This window comes from Peromyscus californicus, unplaced genomic scaffold (assembly GCF_007827085.1).
Source record: "Peromyscus californicus insignis strain IS unplaced genomic scaffold, ASM782708v3 Scaffold_19__1_contigs__length_69161282, whole genome shotgun sequence".
Taxonomy (NCBI): domain Eukaryota; kingdom Metazoa; phylum Chordata; class Mammalia; order Rodentia; family Cricetidae; genus Peromyscus; species Peromyscus californicus.
In genome coordinates, this window is record NW_026294491.1 from 59608037 (window position 1) to 59634816 (window position 26780).

General features: G+C 45.5%; 1 protein-coding gene across 1 annotated transcript in view; it reads right to left on the bottom strand.

Annotated features, from left to right (window-relative positions):
* Runx2 (RUNX family transcription factor 2) overlaps positions 1 to 25040 on the bottom strand; it is a 130119-nt gene extending 105079 nt beyond the window's left edge. Inside the window, 4 exon segments of the mRNA XM_052745404.1 lie at positions 7578 to 7682; positions 15002 to 15107; positions 15109 to 15159; positions 24647 to 25040. Coding sequence (XP_052601364.1) covers positions 7578 to 7682; positions 15002 to 15107; positions 15109 to 15159; positions 24647 to 25033 — 649 coding nt within the window. The 5' untranslated portion in view covers positions 25034 to 25040.
* Between the last annotated feature and the right edge of the window lie 1740 nt (positions 25041 to 26780).

Genomic DNA, 26780 nt, shown 5'->3' on the forward strand with positions numbered 1-26780 from the left:
AGTTAGAAATAAATACATCAACTGGGATGTACACATGTGGGACATGGGCCATGATGGCAAAGGCTGCCGCTCCTGTTAACAGGAGCCCCAGGAAGTGAGGAGGCACCCTGAGAACAGGGAAAGCCAGGGGGTGCGCAGGAGGGACATGAGCATGTTTTAACGGCGGCGATAATTTGCCGTGAAAGGATGTTAAGGCCGCGGCTCCTTGCTGCAGCATGCCATGCGCTCCTGAATTAAATTACTGCCATGCAGTCTGCTAGCAGAGGAATGTGTAAACAGGCCATATAGCCTTGCATCAGTTCCACAGGCTGTTGCACAACGCGAAATGCCTCTCGATGTGTCATTTCCTTCTTGGCTACCTTCCCAGCTCCTGACAGTCAGTCAACAACAGAAAAAAATACTGAAAGAGATTTAAAACTGCTCTTCTAGAGAGAGCACATTCCTCCAAATTCTACCAAATACCAGAGCCAACCTCCACCAGCACCTCTCCCCTTAAAGAAGCAGGGGCGGGGAGGCCGGGGGAGGGTTCTTCCTGCTGCTACTAACATTTTTAAGTAATGTTTATATACTAGGGACTGAAAGTTTGGCATCTATGACAATGAGGCTGCTGCTTATACGTGCAAGTTCGTAAATATCAAAATATGGCATTTACCTGTAATCTCTGTCCCTTGGGCACTTCGGAAAACAGTGACCAACCTGGGTGAAAGTCTCAAAGTTTAGGGCTGAGGAGAGGGTTTGGTGAGTAAAATGCTCGCTACACAGACATGAGGAAGGACCTGAGTTCAGATCCCCAGCACCCACCTTAAAGGCTGAGCACAGCAGCGCATGCCTATGACCCCACGGCTGAGCAGGAAGAGACAGGAAGATTCTGGAGGTTGGTCAGCTAGTCATTCTAGGTGAGTCAGTGAGAGGCCTTGCCTCAAAAAAATGAGAGAGAGAGCCATTCAAAAAGTCACCTGATGTCAACCTCATCTTCATACACAGGTTCACATGTGTTCATGTGCACATACGTGCACGCGCGCGCGCACACACACACACACACACACACACACACACACACACACACACACAAGTGCACCTCACAGAAGCTAACGATTTTTTTTCCTGATGTTTCTCAGGAAGAACTGAACTTCAGGGCCTGGCATCAGGAGTGGACCTAGGCCTATGAAGCTTTTCTGTAAGTGTCTTCATAGACAGCAGGAATGTGGATATAGGAAGAGGATCCAGAAATAACAAATAACCTTGAAGTTTTTCTACTCTCCATCCATGCAACACAGCTTACCCTCCACCTTTGTTCATGTGTGACCAGGATCTAAACATCCGTCTACCATTACTAAACAAGCCAAAGTCATGGGCAGCCATCCTAAAAAGCTCAAGTATACAAAGTGATAGCAGGGGAAAAGTGAACCACCTCAGGCATTATCTGGAACAAGGAAGAGAAAAGGCTGAGCTCTCCATTCTCGCCACCCTTCACAGGGCTGGGAAACAGCCCCAGAACTCACCGGAAGAGTGTAACAGAACAATGAGATGTTATTTCAGTGTAGTAAGGTCGAGCTCTGCCACCAGACATGTCTCAAGAATACAGAGGAAGGGCTAGAGAGATGGCTCACCAGTTAAGAACACCTATTGCTCTTGCAGAGGACCACGTTTGGGTTTTCAAGCACTCACATTGGCAGGCTCACAGACCCCTGTGACTCCAGCTCCAGAAGATCCAACGTCCTTTTCCAGTCTCTTCAAATGCCCACATCCATGTGCTCATGCCCATTCACAGACATACACATACATATAAATAAAAATAAATCTTAAAAAAAGAATGCAGCCGGGCGGTGGTGGCGCACGCCTTTAATCCCAGCACTCGGGAGGCAGAGGCAGGTGGATCTCTGTGAGTTCGAGGCTAGCCTGGTCTACCAAGTGAGTTCCAGGAAAGGCGCAAAGCTACACAGAGAAACCCTGTCTTGAAAAAAAAAGAAAAAAAAAAAGAATGCAGAAAAATAACGCCTCTTTGGAGAATTTTGAATTTGTTCATGAACTGAAGACCAGGAGAGGGAAACATTTAGTATGTGGGACTCAGGTCATAAGCCATGCCAACCAGGGTACTAAGTACCCTGTGCTTCCTTACAGCCTCCCGGACACTGAAGAGCCAAGCAGAGAAGCTGCCTCCATGTGCCCTGCACCTGTGGGAGAGGGGTTGGAACACTGTGGAGAAGGCAGGACTTCTCCATTTTCTCAACAGATCTGGGGCAGATGGCTAGCCACAGTGAAGTCCTGCATAGACATGGCCATTTTTAATCTCTCTTTGAGAGCAAATAGTTTACTTCCTGGAAGTTCAACACACAGAAGTGCTTAAAAGTTCGCTCACACATATCACATGTTATATGTCAGAATGTTCCAGACTGGATGACATAAGCTATGAGATCTTCAGGCATGGCTATCTATGGATTCATAAGATATTTCTGCTGCAGGGTACTGTTACTAAGCAAGGCTTGTAACATCTTTTTATTCTTCTCTCCTATGGATACTGATGTGACTCACTTTGATAGCAATCTGCTGACTAACATCAGCACCATGAGCTATGATTGCAATGTGGAGTCTCTCAATAGAATTTTAAATAACCCCAATTTTAAAAGTCAAGGGGTCTTTCAGACTATGACACCTTGAAAACAACTCTACCCCCGCCCCCGCACCTTGCAGCAGGATGATCCACAGCTAACCACATGTGCAAGCCTGTCACATTGGTGGTCGGTGACCCACTCACCTGCCACTCATGCCTTTGCCTTAGTGTGATCACTTCCTCTTCAAGCTGAGCTTTACCTGTGTCTTGATTTAACCAAGTGAGTGTGGACAAAATAACACCATGCAAGCTTTGAGCCTAAGCTTTAAGGCCTGGCAACCCCTATTCTGCACCTTAGGGAACCCTAAAATGTCATGCAGAGAGTCAGTCATAGCTAGTGAGAACTGGAGAGGCCCTAGAGCCCCAAAGGAGAGGGGAGACCCTTTTTTCAGGGACCCTGCCAAAGCACTAGACACACGAATGAAACCGTTGTGGACTATCCAGTATTGGTCACCATCTGACTACAGTCACATGTCAGACCACAAACAAGACCATAAGAAAAATTTCCCAGGTAAATTCTGGCCAGTCCATGGAAAAATGAAATATGCCTATTTTAAAAAAAAAAATAGCTATTGTCCTTGCCTGGGGATCATTTCTGGAGATGCAGCACAAAGGTTCACACAATTCTAACTGTAATGACTTACCTTTCCACACTCTTCAGTCAACAATATCTATTTCCATCAGTCTTATTCCCTAACTCAGAATCACTCCTAGAGACCATGGCACTGCTAACTGAGTTTCCACCTCCCTGAAGAAATTCTTTAAATCAGACTGGAGTTGGAGCCAAGTGCATAAGTGAACCAGAGGACCCTAATAGGAAATGATGTGTAAAAGAGTTAGAAATCCAAACTCATTACTGTGGCTGCCGACGATGTACTGGCTTCTCCTGCTGGCAAACATACGGCACTTGCTCCTTCAAAGCTAACTTGCCAACGGAAGGTCAAAACGCCATGCCTCTGCGCAAGACTTACAAATTTGGGGTCTTAGGTGTGATGTCATGTCTTGAAATGATAAGCTGGGCCAAGGACAGAAATGTCATTTTGCAAAGCACGTGCACCGTTCTCGTGTTTACACTGCTTAAGATGAAGGTTGGAGTAAGGCATGGCCTATGTTGCTTTAAAGGGAAGTTTTATAACTGAGATGAATCACAACTGCAGAAGATCAAAGTTGGAAAACATCAATGATGCCATGGGGTCCTTTTTAATCTTGTAATGAGTGATGATCATGTGCTCTTATGAAGCAAGTCCAAACTGCCAACGCCAGATGTGTATATTAAGAAAGGGAGTTGTTTGTGATGCGACAGCCCTGGCTTGGCTGCCAGAGACAAAAAAAAAAAAAAAAAACCACACAGAAGGATGAGCCCTTTCCATTTGGACTGAAAAGCAAGTCTTGGCAGATGTGTTGATAGGTAGGGCCTCGGAGTGGGATTGGGGAGTCACACAGCACCCTGCCTGGGAGTTTGTAGCACACAGAACTGTTACTCATCAGTTCTGCACAGTTCTCCCCAGGCAGTGTGATATAAATACCTGCTCAGAGCACCATTTATTAACACAGATCAGTGCCATTTATTACTGTGCAAAAATTAGTAAAGCTTTATTCAAAGGAAAAAAAAACAGCACAGTAGAGAGCAGATTACATGGCACCTGTTTCCGGGACACAGACATGGAAGTCTGCACACAAGCCTCTGACGGTGCAGGAATAGCTAACGTTTAATGAGCACTTACTACACCACGGCTACCACACTACCTAGTTTACATACCACGTACTGCTTCACGTTCTTACAGCACCTGACGTGACAGATAGTATTTTCATTAGTCTTTAGAAGATGAGAAAAACAAGGCAAAGACTAGCTGGGGAACATGTCTGTTGTCTGTGGGCACCAAAGAAATGCTGGCTTTGGGATTTCAGTCCAAGCAGTGTGACAGACCCAACCAGTGAACTTGGAATGAGTACTAATCCAGTCATCTGGGCCACTGGAAATGACAACTTCAGTATACACACAGGACTTTAGGGGAAAGACTTTCCACTAAAAAAAAAAACAGGAACAATAAGTCCTCAACTCTTTCAAGCCACTCAAGTAACACACAGAAATACGCAACTTTGATGGCAAATCGCAGCTACTTCAGGAATTATAATTGGAGGGAAGACTGACTAAATCAATTGTATTGATTATCTTTTTCTCTGTGTGTAGGAAAGCCTTTTACTGAAACCTTTCTCTGTTGAAGGTTGATCAAATAAGCTACTTTGAAGTCTAGAGCAAGGATGGAAAACTATAGTTTGTGGGCCACATGTGACCCACCACTTGTTTTTATAAAGCTGGGGTTTCTAAAAAAAAAAAGATACCTTATTATTATTTATGTGTATGTGTGTGCCTACATGATTTTATGTGCACCATGTGCATGCAAGGGGTTACAGAAACCAGAAGGGCTCAGGTCCCCTGAAACTGGAGTTACAGGAAGTTGTGAGTCACCCACTGTGAGTGTTGAGAATCAAACCAAATCTTTACAAGAGCAGTTAGCTCTCTTAATTGATTCGCCATCTCTCTGGCCCTGTAAATAAAGTTTTATTTAAATACAGCTGTGACTACTTGTTTGTGTATTGGCTTAGACTGCTTCTGCATTAAAATGGCAAAGTTGAATCCTTGTGACATAGTTGAGTCCTTATGACAGAAGACCAAGGCCAACGTAGAAGGATTGAAGCCAGTAGTGTCCAAGTGGTAGGTTTGTTTAACTAGTTACTGATACCAGATACATTCCTACATTCAGGCAAGTAACCATACAGTGGTGGGAAATGCTGTCACACTTTCAGACAGTAGTTATTTTATAAGAAATGCTAGCTGGCTATGGTGGCGCACACCTTTAATCCCAACACTTGGGAGACAGAGGCAGGCGGATGTCTGTGAGTTCAAGGACAGCCTGGTCTACAAAGTGAATTCTAGGACAGCCAGGACTGCTACTCAGAAAAACTGAGGGGCATGGGGAAAAAGAAAAGAAAGAAAAAGAAAAAGAAATGCCACAAAGCCTTGCACTCCTCGGTCTGTGTCTGCTTCCTGCTTCCCTGAGGACTACCCGAAACACACACTCAGATCGCACATACAGTGTGCATCCTCTATTCCAAACTCTACAGCCTTCAGGGCACGTCTCTGTCTTCACAGGCCAGTAGATCTATCAGCTAACTGATGTTGCTCCCTCCAACACCCCCAAAAGCAATCTCTTTGAAATGAGATACTACCATCCACACTAGAACCAGAAGTAGCTTTCCCAAAGTCACTAGCCTGCTCAGCTTTTACCATCTCTTTTAGAACGGAGCAGATTCAACCCTTCCCTGATTCTCTAACCATCAACTCAGAAGCACCCATCTCCACTATAAATACACATACACTCAGACAGACACATGCACAATAATCGCTTGTCTATGTACTGAAGAAAGCAGCTGGGATGAGCAGGAGCCATGTTTCGAAGGCAAATATTAGTGGTGTTGAATAAATATTAAAAGGCTACTGTGCCGCCTTATGCGCCCGGGAAATGGGGCTGCCTCTTCAGCAGCTCAAGGGCATGTCCGGTAAATGCTTGAAAGATGTCCTGCCTTGGAGGGAAATCAACCCTGATGTATGGCAATCCAGAAAAGACTAGCAAAGCCCTAACCAGCCAAGACATCCTTGCTCTGCTCTCTTCACCTGTGCTGAACGACCTCTGACCCTTGAGACCTAAGCTTTGAGGGCTCTCACTCACACCACATGTGAACCAAACCACTTAATAAGATATTCCCAAACTGGACAGGGCCAGCACTGACCCAACGTTAGGAATTTGAAAGAAGACCATACACATGACAGGAGGGGAAAACTAGCCGCAAAGACCTCTTTGGGGGGCAGGAAACCTTTCTCGCTCAGGCAAGCAGTCAGCCTTTGTGGAGAAGACAGCCGCATAAGGGATGGGGGCTACTGTGTGAGCCCATTGCTGAAAGATGCGAAGCAGGGAGAGAAGCTTTGCCTCTCCAGACCTTCTCTCTTACTCCAGGGGAAGGAAAGAGCCCAGCCTCACTGTCTGGGTGGGGGTATCATATTAGAACTCCTATCAGCTGCCCACCCCATCATAAGCCAAATCTAACTTTCTAAAAGCAATGCTCCGGACTCCAAAATATTCAACCAGCAAAGACAGAGCTTTCTATGATATTTATATCATATTATATAGCGCAGAACTCTTCACACTTCAACTTCAAATAACCTTTACTCTGTAAATGTATTTTAATGCTGTCATGCCAAGCTTTCTCAAACCACAGTGGGTAGCAGGAGCAGGGGCTGGAAGCCAGTCAGATCTGCTTCAGATTCAGGAGGAGAATAAATATTGGCCCAGACAGTATAAGTACACTACCTTCAACTGACTACTGGATAAACCTTCCCAATAGACAGACAAAGAAACCAACGTGAACTTAAACCTAGTTTGTGCCTTTCTGTTAAAAGGAACTATCTAGAACACTTACTAGAAAATGGTCCTACAACAGTGTTGTAACAATGAAGCAAGTTATCATTTGCAAATAAATTCTTTGTAATTAAGCCTTGTGCTCTTTGTAAAGGGAACTGAGTGGGCGAGCTAAAACACATTCTTGGGCCATGGGAAACACACACAAATGCTTTTTGACTAAGTTTAAGATTTTTAAGTTTATAATTTGCTTCCTCAGCCTCGTGGGTCCCTTTGGCCCTGCCCATTGCACAGAATGGATGAGCAGAGTTTCTTAGCTGAAAGTTACCATGATGAGTAGATATTTGCTTGTTCCCCAAAGTTATAAAGCCTTAAGCAACTCTGTAAGAAAGGTCAAGCTATGATTTTATTTTCTACTAACTGTAAAGTTCTATTAACAGTCCTTCCCTAAAAATTTATAGTCACAGTGGTACTGACTCCTTCAGAATAAATCCCTCACAGGGTCTCCATAAACTCTTAGCATTTTCAACAGAAAGGTAAGTACTTACTTCGTGGCTCCCGGGGACCGTCCACTGTCACTTTAATAGCTCTGTGGTAAGTGGCCACTTGGGGAGGGTTTGTGAAGACCGTTATGGTCAAGGTGAAACTCTTGCCTGTAGACGGAAGAAGGGAAAAAAACACAGTGACTATAAATGGGTGCCAATGACGACCCCACAATAATGTATATAGACACCCAAATTTCACCGAAGCATCTCTGAGGGAGCGACCAATCAGGAATTCTTCCTCTGAACCTGAAACCCACTTAGGAACTCTTCTAAACTCATTAAGATTCGAATCTTCCCTGAGGTTCTATGCAAGAATCCTCCAGCTCCCCTCCCCCCTAATAATCTTCTCAATAATGAGAAAAAAACCCTGGGACCCCTTGAAGAGGGGTCTCTGCCTTCCTACTTTATCCAACATTAGGAACACAACCCTGTATGAGGGCTGAGAATTTTAAAAGTCTTTATTTAGGATCAGGTCATGACCCCTTGAGAGAACACCAGTAAATTATTATTGGTGATGTTATTTACTTCACATGGCCTTAGCGTTGCTTCTGCTTAAGTGAACTGTAATAAGATGAAAGAGGGAAGCTATCATGGGAATCATTTCAACGGGGGAGCCCATGTCTCCTGTCCCAGCCTTAACGCGCCTGTGGTATATGATTTCATCATGGAACAGTTTGCTCCTCCCAGCTCACTCCTCCCCTGACATACATCTCACAGCGAAATCTTGAAGGAACTCCCTATAGAAATTTATTTGTTGCTAAACATGCAAGACCCCTCTCCAGGCAAGCATGAAGTTTGCTTTTTGAAGAGATTTTCTGCAGTGATAGATTCCCTCTGCTGCGTCACATTAATGAACTAAAAGTGATGAATAACGGTGTGGGGGGCAGGGGAGAGTGTGGTAACAGATCTGAATGTCTGCTTTCTCCAGAAGATACTGGCCTCTGTTCTACAGACTCACTGACAGTTGCAATCAGTTAGATTTGCAATGGTTAGTCATGTCAGATAGTCAAAACTGCAAACTGTTACAAGACAGGAAAAGGTGGGCGGGGAACGGTGACTCAATAAGGCATCAGCAGGCCTCGCCAGAGGACCCGGGCGGGCGGGCGTCTGCCCCTGGAGCAGATAAAAAGCTCCTTTTGTTTTGCTTTGTTTTTTTGGTCAGATTTTTCCCCCTTCTACTGAAAGCTGGGAGTACTAAATCAAAACACAAATCTTAGACAATATGTAGCAACGTGAAGTTTAATGCAATCTTTTCATAGCTTAATATGGAACAGGTTATGCAGCAGGCTTAATGGAGAACAGGTCTTTGGCTGTCAAGTCTACTGAATGGCTTTTCTTTTCAAACCAGACCATGTAAGTTCCTAAAATCTGGTTAAGAAACACATCATTTGTTACTGTGTGTGGATAGTCTTAAGACTCTTGACTGCTTTTCCATAGCTAAGGGGGTTAAGAGGGAAGGACAGGGCAGGAATGTGGGAAGGGGTAGACTTAAGATGGATGAATATTGATTAGAAACGCATTAAGCTGCAGCCACATCAACCACATCATCTCACTTAACCTTCCCCAATTCGAGTCATCACCCCAATTCACAAATGAGGAAGGCTTGGCCCAGAGAAGCCCAGTCACTTACCCGAGGTCCTGCAACTATCAAGTGGGGAAAAAAGAAACTAATCCCAAACCTTTCTGACCTTAAAATCAATATTCTAGGGTAGAGCTGTAGCTGGGAGATAGAGATAGGTAGCATGTATAAGGCCCTGGGTTCAATTCCCCCACACAGAAAAGAAGAAAGGAAAGAAGGGGGCAGAGGAGGAGGAGGGAGAGAGAAAGGAAGGAGGAAGGGAGGAAGGACAGAGGGAAAGGAGGGGAAAGATGAAAGGGAGGAAGGAAGGGGAAATTAAAAGAGGTTTCTCCTATTTTACCATAGACTATGAAAAAGGAATAAGTAACTTACTTCTAGGTGTGTCCCAATTAGCTCTCCGTGCCCAGGAAATAATAAATATAAATGGATTAATGTAGTGGATGAAATTATCTGTTTTTAGGTATTACTGATGCATCACATTGTATTTACTACATTGTAGATATTACACGGAATTAAGTAATTTAATTCAGTACAGAACAGAGGATTTATTGTAAACATTAACATTGGCCAGAAGACTAAGACAGCCAGGACTCTAAACTGGTCCCAGAAAACTCAAAGTCAACAGAAATGGAGATCAAAAGGGTGAGTAGGAGGTCCAGATTAAGAACTTAAAACAATGGCTGAGTCTCTGGATTCAAAGTTAATTTGCATTAAGACGTTTTAAAACACCATTCTGGGTGAGATCAGTGGTCCACAGACATGGGGTTACATTTTTAACAGTGGCTCCAAAGACTGTATTGGAAGACAGCATCCCTGGTGCTAATATTAATACATCAAGAATGCCTGTGGTTTGCTCTACCTTGGTGTCTCCACAGGACCTGCTAGTGAAAATGTCCACGAACATTTCATGACTGGTTTGAAAGTTGTTTCTATTTTGAACCTTTACAACCTGCTTGGATAATAAGTTATCTTTGCTCCCCTCAAAGTCAGAGAAACACACTTCATATAGAAACAGTGCCAGATACAAAACCCACCCTTCAAGCCCCGAGCATCAAAATACTCAGTAATTAACCAGTTTTCCCCTTTAAAAACGCCTTTAGGGCTTGAGAGTTGGCCTTGTTCTTGCAAAGGACCTGAGTTGGATTCCCAGGACCCACATGGAGGCTCCCAACTTCCTCAGGCACCAAGCATGCATGTGGTACATAGATATACATACAGTCAAAGCACTCATACACACAAAATAAAACAAATCTAAAAAGTATTAGTAAATAAATAAATAAAATCTTGAAAAAAAAAACATTTAAAAAGAGGTAGGGTTGGTGTCGTCTTCCAGGGTCAATTCCTCGGGCTCAAACTGTGTTTTAACAATGAAGGCAAAGTCAGAAAGTGTTCTTTGCACTCCAATTAGCCCCTGTATACAGTGTGGAAGAAACTTCCAGAAACTCTGACCTGACTCACTAATTAGCTCATCTTATAATAATGCGTTTCCTGACTCAAATGTTTATATGGGCATTTGTGATTTCCTTAACTTAAAACAAAAAGTTTTCCATATTCCACTTTCCAAAGAGACCAGCGGTGCATGGATCCAGAATTACAATTTTCACATAATTTTATGTACATGGGTGTTTTGCCTGCAGGTATGTCTGTCCAACACGTGCATGTCTGATGCCATTGGAGGTCAGAAGAGAGCATCAGATCTCCCAGAACTAGAGTGACTGACAGACAGTTGTGAACAGCCACGTGAATGCTAGGAACCAACCCAGACTGGTCATCTTGAAGAGCAACAAGTGCTCTTAGACACAGAGCCATCTCTCCAGTGCCCAGGATTACAATTTTTTTTTGTTTTGTTTTTTGAGACAGGGTTTCTCTGTGTAGTTTTGGTCCCTGTCCTGAATCTCTCTCTCTGTAGACCAGGCTGGCCTCAAACTCACAGAGATCTGTCTGGCTCTGCCTCCCGAATGCTGGGATTAAAGGCGTGCGCCACCGCCTCCTGGCCAGGATAACATTTCAACAGTGGCTCCAAGAGCTGTGGTGGAAAGGTACCATCTATGGATGATCCACTAATCAAGGCTAATGATGATATTTAAAACAAATCTTACTTGGGCTGGGAAGATGGCTCAGTGAGTAAGAAAGGCCTGAGGTCAGATTCTCAGCACCCATGTTTAAAGAAAAAAAAATGGGCATGACAATGTGTGCCTGTAACCCTAGCACTGGAGGGCAAAGTACAAGAGGATAATGGGACACAGAGTCACCCAGTATGGTTGACACAGTGAACTGCATGAGAGACCATGTCTAGAAAAAAGAGTAGAAAAGAGACTGAACAAGCCATCTCAACATCAGCCTCTGACCTCCACATGTGCTCACAGGTACCAGCACACACATGTGCAAACACATTTGTAACCCCCTGACACACAGAATCCAAATCCTACATAGGCAAAGCCAATTACATCATCTACAGTTTCATCTAGGAACTAGTCCTGCGATACTAGCCAAGGCCCTACCATTTCTTAGATCCATAGGGGAACCATCACTGAAAGACAGTTACAATCTAGCCTCAGAGGCTGCCAGGAAGAGCCAGACTGTACACAGGATTGTGTCCTAAAATGACAAAACACCACGCTCTGTGCACTGTAAATGCTTTAAAAGGCTTGTAAATCAAAAGCAGCATACTTGATATCAAAAGAGGGTAGCACACCCAAGAGGAAGAAGAAATGAGGAGGAAGAGGAGGAGAAGGAGGAAGAGGAGGGGAAGAAATGGTCAAGGTCATTTTAAGCCCTTCTGTGTAAAATATTAAGGAGGAAAAGGAAGAGACAATTAAAAAAAACAACTTCATGCAAGCTTCACGGACGCTGTACTTTATCTCAGGCATTTTTGAATGCTGGGTCCTGCAATGATCTAGGAAGCAAAAGCGAATGGAAGGAAACATGGATGCTTTGTAAACCTAAAGCCCAATTTTCAATTTCAGAGTCTATGTGTCCACAAGTGAAAAGGTTAAAGGAAGCATAATATCTACAAAACTTGATTTTTGTTTTGTTTTGTTTTTCTTTTCTTTTAAACACCATCGAAGACACATTTTTGTAAAGTTGGGAGAGGAAATCCATCCATCCATCCATCAGACAAAACACATGGAGAGAAAAATCCATCCGTCCATCAACGAAGCACGCGGCGAAGACTTAGCAGCAGAGATGAAGATGTGTGAGAGCCGGAGAGGAAGCTGGGGACAGTCTTGTAAAAAGCAGGTCAGGCTTGATGGTTTCCTGCCACTGAAAACCTGACTCATTTTCATCCAGAGCCGCCTCTTATTGGTGCACTCTGTCTTTTCTCTCTCTCCATTTTAGCTTAATCTTATTGCTTCCTCTCATTCAAAGTAACATAGTAATATAAAATCTGTTATTAGTGATAAATCAATTTCTCTCTCTCCTTCTCTCTCCACCCACTCCCTGTCCCCGCCCCCCCGCCCCCCCCCCCCCCCCCCCCCAGTCTCGAAGACAAGTCTGGACCAATTTCTCCATCCTGCCTCTGGCAGCAGACTGGAGCACTTCAGATCCTCCACCACGTCCCAGCTGCTTCAAAGGAAAAATCCTACTTTCTTCAGTTAAGATCATAAGAAATATAGGGGGAGGGGGTCAGCTCTGTTTGGACATAATTACACTTCATCAAAAGAGGCTTCCTTCATCTTCCATGCGTGAAAAGTCTGCAAGCAGTTAAGTCTGTCTTTTTTTTTTAATATAAAAATTGCTATTTGGGAAACCAGCCAAAACTCAGAAAGCCAATATAGTAAAACAGCGCACACCCTTTGTTTCCTTTTGAAGTTTCTTAAATAAATATGTTGAGGGTTTACAAAGTACACTATCACTCCACCATAGTTTCTAGTCAAATTGATCAGAAAAAAGGGGGGGTGATTTAGTGTCTATATAACACAAAAGTGCAATAAATGAAAACCCAAGTTTGGATCTGTAAAATAAAGAGTAGCAGCCCATCCTTTAAATATTAAAATTCACAGTAACATAAGACGAAAGATGCGATTTAGAATATACAGGTACATCATCACATTTACATTGAGAGCACACAGCTACCTCATTATGTTCACTTTTTTTTTTTTTCAGGAGGAAAGGGAGAAACTTAACTGTGCTGTGACTCTGCAACAGTAAGAAACAAACAGAACTGCAGAAAGAGGAGATGAAGTAATGAATGAATGACCACACACAAGAGGAGATGGAGTAATGAATGAATGACTGCACACACACCCTCCAACCCAGTCTATCACTAGAGAGAAGCCGCGTCTTCACAGTCTTCCAACGAAGGAGCAGGGAGCCTGTTACAGAGACAGCCCCTTTAGCTTGGTTCTCTCAGAGTCTCTGCACCTCATTTCGGTTCAAACAACCTTTCAGTGACAGCATTTCATTAACATGCTTTTTTTTTTTTCTCAAGTTAAAAAGTACAGCTTCTTGGCCCCATTCCTAGAAAGTAACTAAAACTACTCATCGGAAACAGTCTTGCTTAAATTCCCCTTATCAAGTTTTTACAATGGTAATAATTTGACATATGACCCAAACTGGAGAGTAATTATTGGACACGGTTGAGAATGGGTGTTTCTCATTTCCTGACTCAAACCTGGGCCGCAGTGAACACACACAGGCACCGGGTTCACGTCACCTCGGCGCTAAAGCGCTCCTGCTCCTTTCCTCTCTTGGTGCAACACTTGAATGGAAATATTAGATCCAGTAAACTGAACGAACATAATACTTCCGACAGGTGAATAACCAGTAACAGTCACTCTGGAGAATAAGTAAAATAAAAAACAAAGTGCTGGTCTCCTTAGAGACTTCCTCAAAAAAGAATTCCATTTCTGAAACAGTGGTGAAATCCTTAAAAGAATTACTTCCTGGCCGGGCGGTGGTGGCGCACGCCTTTAATCCCAGCACTCGGGAGGCAGAGCCAGGCGGATCTCTGTGTGTTCGAGGCCAGCCTGGTCTCCAAAGCGAGTTCCAGGAAAGGCGCAAAGCTACACAGAGAAACCCTGTCTCGAAAAACCAAAAAAAAAAAAAAAAAAAGAATTACTTCCTGTTTCGTGACCCCTCTAAATGTGGATTCTGATGACTGAAGACCCGAAACACTGTGGAGCCATTGAGATCCTGATCAGTTGTCTAGGAAATTTTACAGTCGTTCTCATATAAGTAATTCAAACAAAAAAGCCTTCAGCCAAGCTTGGTGGCCGTTAACCCTGCACTCTAGAAGCTGAAGCAGGCAGATCTCTGCGAGTTTGAAGTCAGCCTGATCTACATAGCAAGTTCCAGGCCAGCCAGGGTTACATAGTAAGACCATGTCTTAAAAAATTTTTTAAAAAATAAATAAATAAAAATAAAGCCTAAACAATGATTTTTAAAAGGTTCTTACTACAAGACTAATTGAAAGCATTCAGAGGTGATATCGCTAAGGGAAGACAGTGATCTAGCTGTCCCTATTTCAACTCAGAGTAAAGCTGATACTGTAGGAAATGTTTCCAAAGCAATCCCATTCCGTTCCCCATTGCCTTTCGGTCTGCTCAAGTCACATGACTCCTCATAATTCAGAACTTGATGCTCTGAGCATTCTTTCCTCTACTGTACACACTAACCCCCCCCCCCCGCCCCATGAAATTAGGAGCTAGTTCTTCTGAAAACACCGTTTGACTCTTCAATATCATAAAACAAATGAAAACACTCAAGGGCATCTGGATGCATTTAAACAAACCTTCGGTGGCTCTGTTTCAGTAAAAAGATGCTGAGTTGCATATGGACAAGTCCGCATTGCGTCGGAGAGCCTAATGTATTTACTCCACGCCCAGTATAAAAGTCAAAGACCTACCTCGTCCACTCCGGCCCACAAATCTCAGATCGTTGAACCTTGCTACTTGGTTTTTCATGACAGCAGAGGCATTTCGGAGCTCAGCAGAATAGTTCTCATCATTCCCCCGCCATGACAGTAACCACAGTCCCATCTGGTACCTCTCCGAGGGCTACCACCTACATAAAACAGGAAATACAGAAGGAACGGTGGCACATCAGAAACACTTAAGGCCTGAGAACACATGCTCACTGTAAACGATGTCTTATCAGGACCCAGTGCTGTGGTCCAGCCACGGCAGACCAGAAGGGAAGCATCTGGGTTATGACACTACTTCAAACTCGCTGATGGTTCAGGGTCCACCCCTTTTGAAAGCAAGCTAAATTTCCCTTTATTTACTGTCCAGTTCTTCACAGAATATATGCACATTTTTATTAAATCCCCGTGTTAGACTGTCTGCGGGAATTATACCTCAGAAAGAAGGCTGAGGCCTCATCTGCAGATTGCACTGTACGTATTAAGGTGTCAACTGTCTACAGCCCCAAGAGCCCTGAGGTGTGGTCTCAAGTCAGATCGTCAGCTAAAAACAGAAGAGTATTTAGGGGTCCTAGACAGCTCTGTGGGTGAAGCACCTGCTTCGGAAACATGAGGCCTCGAGTTCAGATCCTCAGCAACCGTGCAGAAACTTGGGGGGAGGCAGCTTGCATGTGCAATCCCTGCTAGAAGGTGGAAAACAGGCCATCTCAGGGAGCTTGCCAGCCAGCTTAGCCTAGTCTGCAAACTCCAGGTTCCCATAAGAGGCTCTGTCCCCAAACCTAAGGTGGAGGGGAACGGAGATGGCTCCCTGGATTAAACACTTTCCACCAAGCTTGACTTGAGTTCCATTCCTGGGACCTACAAGACAGGAGAGAAGCAGAGCTGTCCCGTTGTCCTCTGACCTCCACACGTACATGCATGTGTGAGAGTGCATGCAGACATACATACATGTGATTTAAAACAAGGTGGAGAGCAAGTGAGGACGATATGCCAGTGTCAACCTCTGTCCTCCACATGCACTCTGACAGCAGATGTGCGCACACACACACACACACACACACACACACACAGAAAGACAGAGACAGAGAGACAGAGACAGAGATAGACAGACCCTGATTAGCTCTATGGAAAAGGACTTTTCGGGTGAAACTCCCAGTTACTGGCTGAGACACTGCATACAGACCGGGTAGGGGCAGTGTCATACAGTTCATCTCCCTACATGGGGCTAAACGGTCACCTTTTAACGACACTGTGAAGGTGTGCCGCATGCCTTCTCTGCTGTGGGGCCCAGAGAGACAGTCGAAGCTATCAAACGAATGAAGTCTAGATACAGAGTAAAGGCCTACACAAGGCAGAAAGTGATCACGACACAATCAGGAAATATACCCCGGGCTGGAGAGAAGCTTTGTTGGGAAAGTGCCTGCCTTCAAGCGTGTGGCCCAGAGTTTGATCACTACAGGAAGTGTAAAAAGCCAGGTGTTATGGCATGTGCTTGTAATCCCAGCTCTGGGGAAGCAGAAAAAGGAAGAGTGCGGTAGATCAGCGTTCTACCCTAAACAGCAAGTCCTAGAACCCACAGAAGAGCCAAAAAAAATAATAATAAAATTAGCTCCAAAAAAAAATGACACCTAATGTTGACCTCTGACCTCCAAACACATATACATGCATGTGCACCTGCACATAAGTAAGCACACACCCATACCCACAATCCCATTCTACTTCATTTACCCTGTTGGAATGCCACATTTGCCCCTGTGGTCTTCAAGAGTTAATCTGAAGCTTATCCGTTCAGCAGGATACAGGACAACCTGTCTCTGAGGCTAACACACACTCAGAATCACTTCATCCTAGGTCTGCTGTGTACCTTGAGCTAACATGGAATAAACTTTATTTAAGAGAAAGCTGGCCCTGGGGAACCTTCCCTGTCACATAGAAAGCATTCTGTTCTCAGTCCACCTCCAAGACCCTGCTCCTCAGGGGCAGGCCCATCCTCTCCCGGAACTCCCAGGATTCCCTGCACCGCCTGTTGCCATTTCTTCATTTAGTGCCCAGGTATCCTGTGGTAACTTGGCCCCAGCTAAAGCGGCCATTCTGACGCGGCACCCCGCGCCGCTTTCCGTCTGTCTAGCGAACACCCCGCTCCACCTTTTCCCACCTCTGCTTCTGTGTTATCATTTGTCAGAGTTCCCGCACAACACATTCAGATCTTCCCCAACACACTTGGTATGTATCCTCCTTAAAGTGTGTCTCCTCTCCAGGGGTACGCAGGCACTATATTTTAGGGCTGAACAGTCCCAGTCTGTGCCCCCTCCCACCAAGTAGTGTCCCCATTATATCCTCTCTCCCAGCCAGGAAAACAATCAAACGAAATGAAACCTTGTCCAGACATCTTGTCACTCTTACTCGACTCTTAGGCTGTTTCCCAGTTTCTTCAACTTTGTACCTTGCTCAGCTCAATTCCCTTCAAGTGTTGGACTCACATTCCCAGTGTCCCACCGTGTCTAGTCACTCTCAGTTTTACAGCCTATAGATTGGCGATTAATAACTCTTTTTACTAAATTAGCCCAAAATGTGAAGAACGGCCTTCATTTCATCTAGTTTGTTTACATACCTCAACTCCCAAAACTGTGCCTGGCATCTTAGGAGGTGTTTGATGAGTATTTTTTTTAAATGAGCCAGAAAGATGGCTCAGTGGTCAGAGTGTTTGCTATGGAAGTGTGGGGGCGGATTTCAAATCCTCAGAGTCCACGTAAAGGCCAGACACAAAGAGATGTAGATCTGACATTTGTAATACCAGCACCCTTACTGGGAGATGGGGTGAGCAGACAAGTCTGAGTCATTTAGCCTGGTACACGGCAGCAAACAGCTAAGAGACGGCCTCAAGGTAGAAGACAAGGGCCAATATCTGAAGGTGTTCTGTGATCACCACAAGCATGCCATGGCACTCCACAGCCTCACATAGGAAGTGTGTGTGTGTGTGTGTGTGTGTGTGTGTGTGTGTGTGTGTGTGTGTGTGCATGTGTGTGTGTGTGTGTGCATGTGTGTGTGTGTGCATGTGTGTGTGTGTGTGCATGTGTGTGTGTGTGTGTGTGTGCGTGTGTCTGTGTGTCTGTGTATGTCTGTGAAACAAGTAAATGAAAGAGTTCCATGAAAAAGCACTGTTCTCAGCAGCCAGCCGCTTGTGGGCTAGCAGCTAAAATGCTGAGAGAACCAGTTAGAGGATGAGTCAGCACCCCTCGCCAACAGCCAAGGGTCCTTAGTGGAGACCGGCAGTGCCTGGAGTACACAGCCATTCTCAACTCGAGAAGTCTCCTGAGTCAAAAGCAAATCCCTTGAGAACAAGACTTCCTCTCTGTCACCTTGGTCTAGCAGCTCGGGTGGGGCGAGAGGCGCCGCCGCCGCCGCCGACGTTACTGAAACGACGCTCCTGACCATGAGGCGTTTCTCTGAAGCCAAAACTGCACATTTGAAAACGCAGAAGCAATTGACTGTGTCGGCCAGTGTTCACCTGAGTATTAAGACATTTTGTACATTCGGCAGATTGTATTTTAACACCTGCTACCTGCCTTTCGATCTCAAAATAAATAATAATAAAGGTGAAAGAAAGTACTACAGGCGCTAAAGAGACTCCACTCCCCCATAGTCTTTCTCCATACCTACTGGGACCTCACTCCAATCATTTCGTCTCTGAGAACCATGGTTTCCTAATATAAACTGAAAATAATTTTTTATGCTATGAAATGTAGAAGATGCCACATGAGCACAGAGTGTCATTATAGTGGTCTTGCTTTGGGTAAGATAAAGAGAGTGACAGTCCCACATCTGTTGCCTGCTAAACACAGGCTTTTAGTGGCGGACCTTCTTTAGGAGTACCACTGAACGTGCCACTCTTCGCTTCCTGGCCTCAAACGCTCTGCAATACTGTTGAAAAAGGCTGAGCCTTTGCGGGCTCCACTCCAATCCGGCTGTGTTTCAGAAAATATAATAATTATAATAAAGAAATCTGCCTCAGTTTAAAGGTTTTCAAGAGCTTGGAACACTATTATTTTACTACGTATTTTTAACATAATGGACTTTTTTTTAAGTTAGAAGAGAACAAAAATTGACTCAATAAGGGAAAATGTGAAAGAAAAGATTCTTAAGAGTGAAATATATAAATCCACTTTACTAAAGCAGCATAATAATGAAGGTATTAAATACAGGTATTTACAGATCATATTTAGCAAAACATATGGATAATTATAAGTTATGTGTACCTTCTATGAGCTTAGAACTGGGGTCTAGAGAACATGCCAATGTCACACACAGTGACAATCTTTCTGTTAAAGCTGAGCTTCAGTCCAGTCTAGTGGCTAAAATATAGTGTATTTTCTGTTATTCATTCTACCAGACCAGACTGACCAATGTTTTTTCTGAGGAGGGGGTGGCCCAAGTCTTGGGAGGGGGAGTACTGTACTTGACTTTATATCATTCGGAAGTATAATTACATGTTTAATACTTTTTAAAGTAGATGTCTTAGGCTTAAAAGTTTCTCAATCGTGTTTATCTAAAAGAAAACCAAAGCATGAAGAAGTTTTTACACGTTTTATCTGTACTAAACCCAAGCAATGGAAAAAACGTTTTAAGGGGTAAAAAGAACAATTGAAAAGCACCACTCTTTAACTGGTTAGAAGGAAGCATGAACTGAATTTTTTCTTATGCTACCCAACACGAAGTACTGTTCTGCAAAGAATAATTCATGATGAAATCATAATAATTACACTTCTAGGTGTTCTTAAAATATAACAAAGTCAAGAAAAGCATGAGAAGGAGAGGAGTCAGTTTCTGTTCTGACATTCCAGAATTGAGAAACATTTTCCTTTATTTAGCACACCCCACTGTAACCAGCACTTAAACCACACAATATGCAGCTTGTACAAAACGAAGTTAGGGGTATTTAACGCTAGTGATGTTGAAATTTTGTCTGAGACCCATTATGACTAAATCTGTGCCTCACTCTGAACAAGGAGCGATGGTGAATTTGACTTGGACCCCTGTTCCTGTGGTCTTGCCGTACTGGAAGCTTACAATTGCCCATGACATCTGCATGGGCAGCAGTTTAGTCTAAGCTAATCAATTACTCTGACAGATTAACATTATTTTGGCATATTGCACATGCAGTAAAATGAAATATAATTACTTCCAAGATAGAATCTGACCATATCTTTCTTCGTAATGAAGAGAGAGGCCACTCAATAATCGCAAGAAGCAAAAACAAAAGAAAAGTCTATCTTTTTAAAAGTAAACTATAGGAATATTTCAATAAATGCTACAGTGTGGCTTTCGAACTTAATCCAGGAAAGCTTCCTCAACTCAGAAAAAAAATTGAATTCTTAAAGAAAAATTAATACAATATGTCATCTCAAAAATTTAAATATATGTCCAACAAAAAATTGGTGAATTTTTTTTCAGTTTAAACTAGCAATTCATGTGCCATGAATCTCAATGACTTAGATCATCTAGCAGTGAATATTCTAGAACTCTGGAAACACAAAGGCAATGTTGCCAAAGGAGGAAACACAGAGAAGGATGCCTACCGTACTTTTCCTCAAATGTAAGTTTTCCAGCATTTAAGAAAGTATGTATTTTCTATCTAAAATTTATTCTAACTTACTAATAAGTTATATATATTCAGCCCCACAATATTTGCCTTTAAATGAGTTTTACAAGCAGCATACTCTGTCTTCATATAACCTAATGTACTGTAATTGACATAACTTTGCAAAAACACTTTGCATTGGGCTTAATGAGGATTTGACAAGCTCAATGATATCTTCCCTTATTAAGCCACAGTTAGATTTATTTAAAGATATAAACAAAAAAAAGATATAAACAAAATCTAATCATTAAACACTTAAGAAAGACTTAACTCACTAACACCAAGTACGCACAAGTTGCAAAATTGTATTTAAAGTGAGAAAAATGGCCAATGATGTCAACAAAGCCGTCTCAAACAGAAATTGCACCATCATTTGGAAACTCTTTTCATCAACACTGAAAAATGTTATTAAAAATACAAAATTAATTATGAGTACTTGGTCCTAAATCTAAAGATGTTTTCTTCTATAACATTGCTAGAAAAAAAGTGATGTTCGTGAATATAGATGGTCTCATGTTCTCTAACTTAAAACAGTGACATGGGCCTTTACCACTTTGAGCTTTAAGTTATACATCTGGATGTCAACAAAGTGTTTCAGCTTGAAGTTATTTAAGGCAGCTTAGTTATGAACCCTGAACAGCAGGCTGCACAGTGGAGAGGCTGACAGGCCCCTAACTCAAAGGGTGCTACTGGATGCAGGGCTGACATACTCTAGCCACTCTGTCTACCAGACCAACCACCAACTACTGAGCTGAATTTGCAAACTGCTTCATCCGCTCACTAAAATCATCTGTGACAGAAAGGGCCGAGCATCCTCGAAGAGGAGGCCTAAACTATTTTAGGGTTTTAGTGAGATACACCTGAAAGAAGTGTTAAAAATATGTATTTCTATTTCCTTGACACCTGGAAGGACTGGCTATTTCAAAACTGCAGAACTTTGGTAAAAGTACAATGGTGACATGGACTTTGCATGAAGACCACTAGCAGTTCTGTTTTTTACATGTTGAATATACATTAAATAAGGACTCTTTTTTAAAAATCTCCAAATTATATTATATGGACAATACCAGTAGATTCTGTACTTTTTAAAATAATCCATTGTCAATATCATGTTGCGGCGCTATTTAAGTTATCAGACGGAAAACAGTCTACTGAATTCATTTCTAGCTGACTGGAGTCAAATTGTGTCACAAACCTGAAGTATGGGCTCAGGAAATATTGTATTGATTTGAACACTAGATTTCTCAACAATTGTGTTCTCTAAGTCAGGAGTGGGGGCTGTTTTAAGGGTATTTACCTCTGTGCTTTTTACCTAACAATACTATAGCTTATTTCCTATATAGCTCTGGATATGATAGCCAAATTGCTGTCACCACTTCTGAAACGGGGACTTCTTCATATTATGTCTTCACTGCAGATGTATTCCATTAGGTTGAGAATATGAGAAGTCTACTATGTTCATGCATTTATTCCCAATGCAAGTTATTTTTAAAAGGCTGTTGTTACATCATTGAAATGAAAATCATAAAAGTCGCTGTCAAAATTTGAACCTCCAAATATCCATATATATATATATATATATATATATATATATATATATATATATATATATATATATATTTTAAGCAGAGAGACAAAATTGTTAGGAGTGAGCCTCAGCTATCACCCACTTCTTGAATGCCATTGTACAGGTGGGAAGAACGCTGAGCGTCCAGCCCTTGGCTAACTCAACGTATTACAAATGTAAATATTACAGTATGCCTTATTGTTATCAATGGTCTGTTTACTGGTTAAAATAAAAAAAATGCACTCTGTGACTAGAATGCTTAACAGCAAAGAAATTCATTTTCAAAGAGTTTTAGAAACTAGTTAGAATATCCAGGTTTGAAATCCAAGAAAAGTTCAAACTGAATCACATTCCATCTTTATCAGCATTTAAGACGAACAGTTCAAGACAGTTATATCCTAAGCACAGTCACACCAGAAGGTGCATAGAATGCTAGACAGCGAATTAATAAAGTTTAAACTTTAATGCATGGCCTTGCTTAGACAAAATATCTACTGATTTGTGAATACCCCTACTTTAATTTAGGTTTGGAAAAAGATTTTTGCTTGGTTTTTGTTTTAGAAAAAAATGTCTACCCTCACAGAGACTGCTTAGAAAATTCCGGGCCCTTGGCTGATAGACATTGCAAAAGATACCTCTCATATGGAAATACCATTTTCTACAATTTCACCTATATCTGACCTTTTCACATTACAAAGAAAACATTAGTCTACAAAATGGATGCTCTCAAAAAGGAGAAATGTGGCATGTGTGTTTTTTTAAGGAGCTCTGCTCGATCCAACTACAAAATGAAACTTGCGATACAGTGCCACACACACCCCTTCCATAAGAGCCCATTCAGATTTCTGTTCAGATAGAAGCCCTGAAGAGGTAACTGCTCCGATTGACCTGGGCCCCCTCCCCGCCACCCCACCCACACACGGAATCTGAATTGGTGCGGGGGGGGGGGGTACTGGCGACCAACGACGGGGAAAATGCAAGGGGCCCGTGGGAGTTTGGCACCAGACTCCTGGATGAAGGAACTGGCACAGTCTCCCCTGTTTTCTTCCCCCTTCTTCCCTCTCTCCCTTTCTTTCTTTCAAGATCATGCTTAACCTGCTCTCCACAGATGCTGGGTCCCAGGCCCACCCACTAGAGCTGGAGGTGCCTTTGGGATTCATCTCCCTGGCTGGCTCACCCCCTCTATCCCTAGCGCCTAGACCAGCGAGAGTGGACAGCCATCAACCCAGCACCGTCTCTTCTGGTGGGGGGGTGCTCCGCGCTACCACCACCTTCCCAGATGGCTCTGGGAACCCCAAACTGCACCATAGCTATGGCCAGAGGCTGGGGACCCGAACACCTTCAACCTGCTGGCGGCCGCCCGACTCCCACCGCTACCGGTGCTGGCAAGCTAACGGACTCCGGTGGAGGAGGCCGCGGGGGCGCACCTTGGCGCCCAAGCCTCCGGCGGGAGCCACCCACCGCCCTTCCCGAGCAGACCTGCCTTCTGGGGATTTCTGGCTCTTCAAGGCAATAAAGCAAGTCTATGAATTTTCACCTCCGTTTTCATTCTGACCCGCCAAAGTTGCTCCATAGTTTCCCTCTTCCTCCCGGGCTGAGCGGGGCGGGAGAAGGCAACCTAAGCCGGGATCCCCTTCCCCGACGCTCATCCCTGCACTCGGGGATCCAGCGCCTTGGACCCCGCAGCTGCCGGGCCTCGATAAAAGCGGGGACCCCGGCGACCCCGCCTTCCTCCGAGTAACGGGAACCCGGAGCCCGCCAAGGAGGGCTCGAATGTCCCTGTCCGTCTCCGCTGCCCCGCATCCCCAAGTTTGCTGAGCACCGTCAACCCTCTCGCCACGCACGGCTGGCACCTCGTCACGCCCCAGGCACAAGCATCCTCAGGCACTGGCACCCCGTAGGCACCCGGCCCGAGCCCGAGCCCAGGAGCTGCCGGGACTGCCATGCAGCACCCAATCCGGAAAGGGGCCGCCAACCCCTAGGAGCGGCCTGAGGCTTTGGGGGAGGCGGGAAGGAGAGCACAGAATCCTGGAGAGAAGGCCGGGATGCCTGGGAGGAGTGCGGGGACCCGCGCCACGGGGGAAGGGGGCGGGGTGGAGCTAGGGGCTCGAGGCTCACAGTGGGCACCTCGGGCGTCTGGGGCCAAGGGGCTCCAGCAGGGGAATCGGCAAGAGCCGTGACTGGGAGACACGAAGGATGAACTAGCCAGGAGACCCAGGCTGGGATGGGAGTGATAAGTGGGCACAGGTGAGAAGGGGCTCTGCTCACGGTGACCGCTGCGGGGGTAGGTAGAGCGTGGCCACCTCGGTCCCCTGAGTCGGGGCCACCAAGACTGGAGTCTTGGAGGACCCCGCAGGGCACCGAGACCGCCGCGGGCAGGTTCCACCGAGCCCGGCCTGGGGGCTGAGGGTGGCCAGTCTCTTACCTTGAAGGCCACGGGCAGGGTCTTGTTGCACCGCCAGTGCGAGGGCAGCACGGAGCACAGGAAGTTGGGGCTGTCGGTGCGGACCAGTTCGGCCGGGTGGTCGGCGATGATCTCCACCATGGTGCGGTTGTCGTGCGGCGGCCTCAACCGGGGCACTGCCGCTGCCGCCGCTGCTGCCGCCGCCGCCGCCGCCGCCGCTGCGGCCGCCTCCTGCTGCTGCTGCTGTTGCTGCTGCTGCTGCTGTTGCTGTTGCTGCTGCTGCTGTTGCTGCTGCTGTTGCTGCTGCGCAGCTACCACCGGGCTCACGTCGCTCATCTTGCCGGGCTGCAGGCTGCTGGAGGGGGGGCTGAAGCGCCGGCTGGTGCTCGGATCTACGGGAATACGCATCACAACAGCCACAAGTTAGCGAAGTGGCCGGGGGAGGGGGAGGAGGGTGGAAATGGGGGGCGAGGAGGAGGAAATTGAGGGGGTGGAGGCGAGACCGGGGGAAAGAGGATGGAGGTGACGGGACTGAAGAGGTGAGAAATCAAGTTCGAGGAAGCCAACTGCCGGGCGGAGTCTGATGGGGGCCCGGCGGCCCGCGCGCGACCAGGCACGGTCGGGTTGGCGGGTGGGGACACCCGGGAGGCGCAGATCTCCGCCCGGAGCCTTGGGAGCCCCGGCGGTGGCAGCTGCGAGAGGGGCGCGGGGGCGTGTTTGGCCCAGCAGAGGCAAGGGACTTGGAGTTAGCAGCTTGCAGTGGGGGGCCCCTTGGGGCACAGCGTCCTGGGTGCACTGGCGCCCCCCTCCCTGGTCCAGTCCGGTAGTGGAGCCCCGGCAGGTTCAGCAATCCATCTCGGCGGTCCGTGTGGCCCCGCGCTGCCCGCCACCGCCAAGCCGAGCGCGGCTGCCCAGCTTCTGGCGCCGCCGCCTGCCCGCGCCTCCGCCTCCTCCTCCTCCTCCTCCGAGGCCGCTGCGCGCTCCCCACGCCGGCTGCGCGCTCCGTGTCCTCCCGCCGGCCGCTCCTTCCTCTCCCCGCTTCTCCTCTTGGTCTCTCACTCGCCGCCGCCTCGCAGCCACGTCCCTCCTGCGCTTTGCCAAGTGCTCCTGGCCCCCTCGCGCTTCGAGGTGCCGGGAGGTAAGTGGGGGGCAGCGGATCTCGGGGCGACGGATCTGGAGCCTGTGGATCGCAGCCGCTGCCGCCGCCCGCCGGCCGCGAGAAGCGCCGGCACGCTTGCCGAAGCTGGAGGGAGGCGGTCCCCGCCTAGGGCACAGATCGGTGCCTGTTCCTTCGGCTCCCCCCCCGCACCCCCAGGACCAGGAACCCCTTCTTAGTCTGACCACGCTGAAATTGAGAAGCCGGAGAGCCGCGGGCTGCTCCCGCTGTCGTTATTTTTCGTTGTAACTTCAAAAGAGGAGGGAGGAAAAACTCTCAAGTCCCTTCGTTGACGTCTGGACACTCTTCACCCTCCCCCACCTCCCCACCCCACCCTACCTCGGCTGGAGGGGGTGGGGGGCAGGTTTTTACAGGATTCGGGGTTGGGTTTTTTTTTTCCCTTTAGGTGACACCAAAAATATGGGTGACAGGAGGCCCTGTCAAATAGTTTTAGAAACTCAAGTGGATGCCTGGACACTTTTTTCTTATATATTCATTCTTGTCATTCCTAGAGAATAAAGATGGGTTGCTTTTTTTTAAGAACTGGAAAAAAATGACAGCTTGGTAATTAAAATAAGTTGTAAGTTGCAAAAACGCTTTTTGAGAGGGGAAAAAATAAATAAACAGCGGTTATACGTGAATTTTCAACTTTTTATTAAGTCAAGTCTTCGGCTCAGACTATCTAGTGGCTTAACGTTCTTCCTCACCACCACCCCGGGGGGGGGGGCTAAAAATAAAAAGTAAAAAATGCTTCAGAAATTATTTATTTATGTATTTGTTTCCGGCATGTTTTTAAAGGCGATTTTGGAATCCCCAAAAGGTTGTGGTTGAGAGATGAAGGAGTGCGGAAAAAAAGCGGCCGTTTTTACCTAAAATGTGGTTTTTGGAGGCTGGGATTTCTAATGATTAGGTTTTTGTGGTTTATATAGACACGACTCAAGCTAAAGCGATCATTAAGCTGATGGGAGACAGAAGCACGTGGGTGTCTCCGACCAGCCT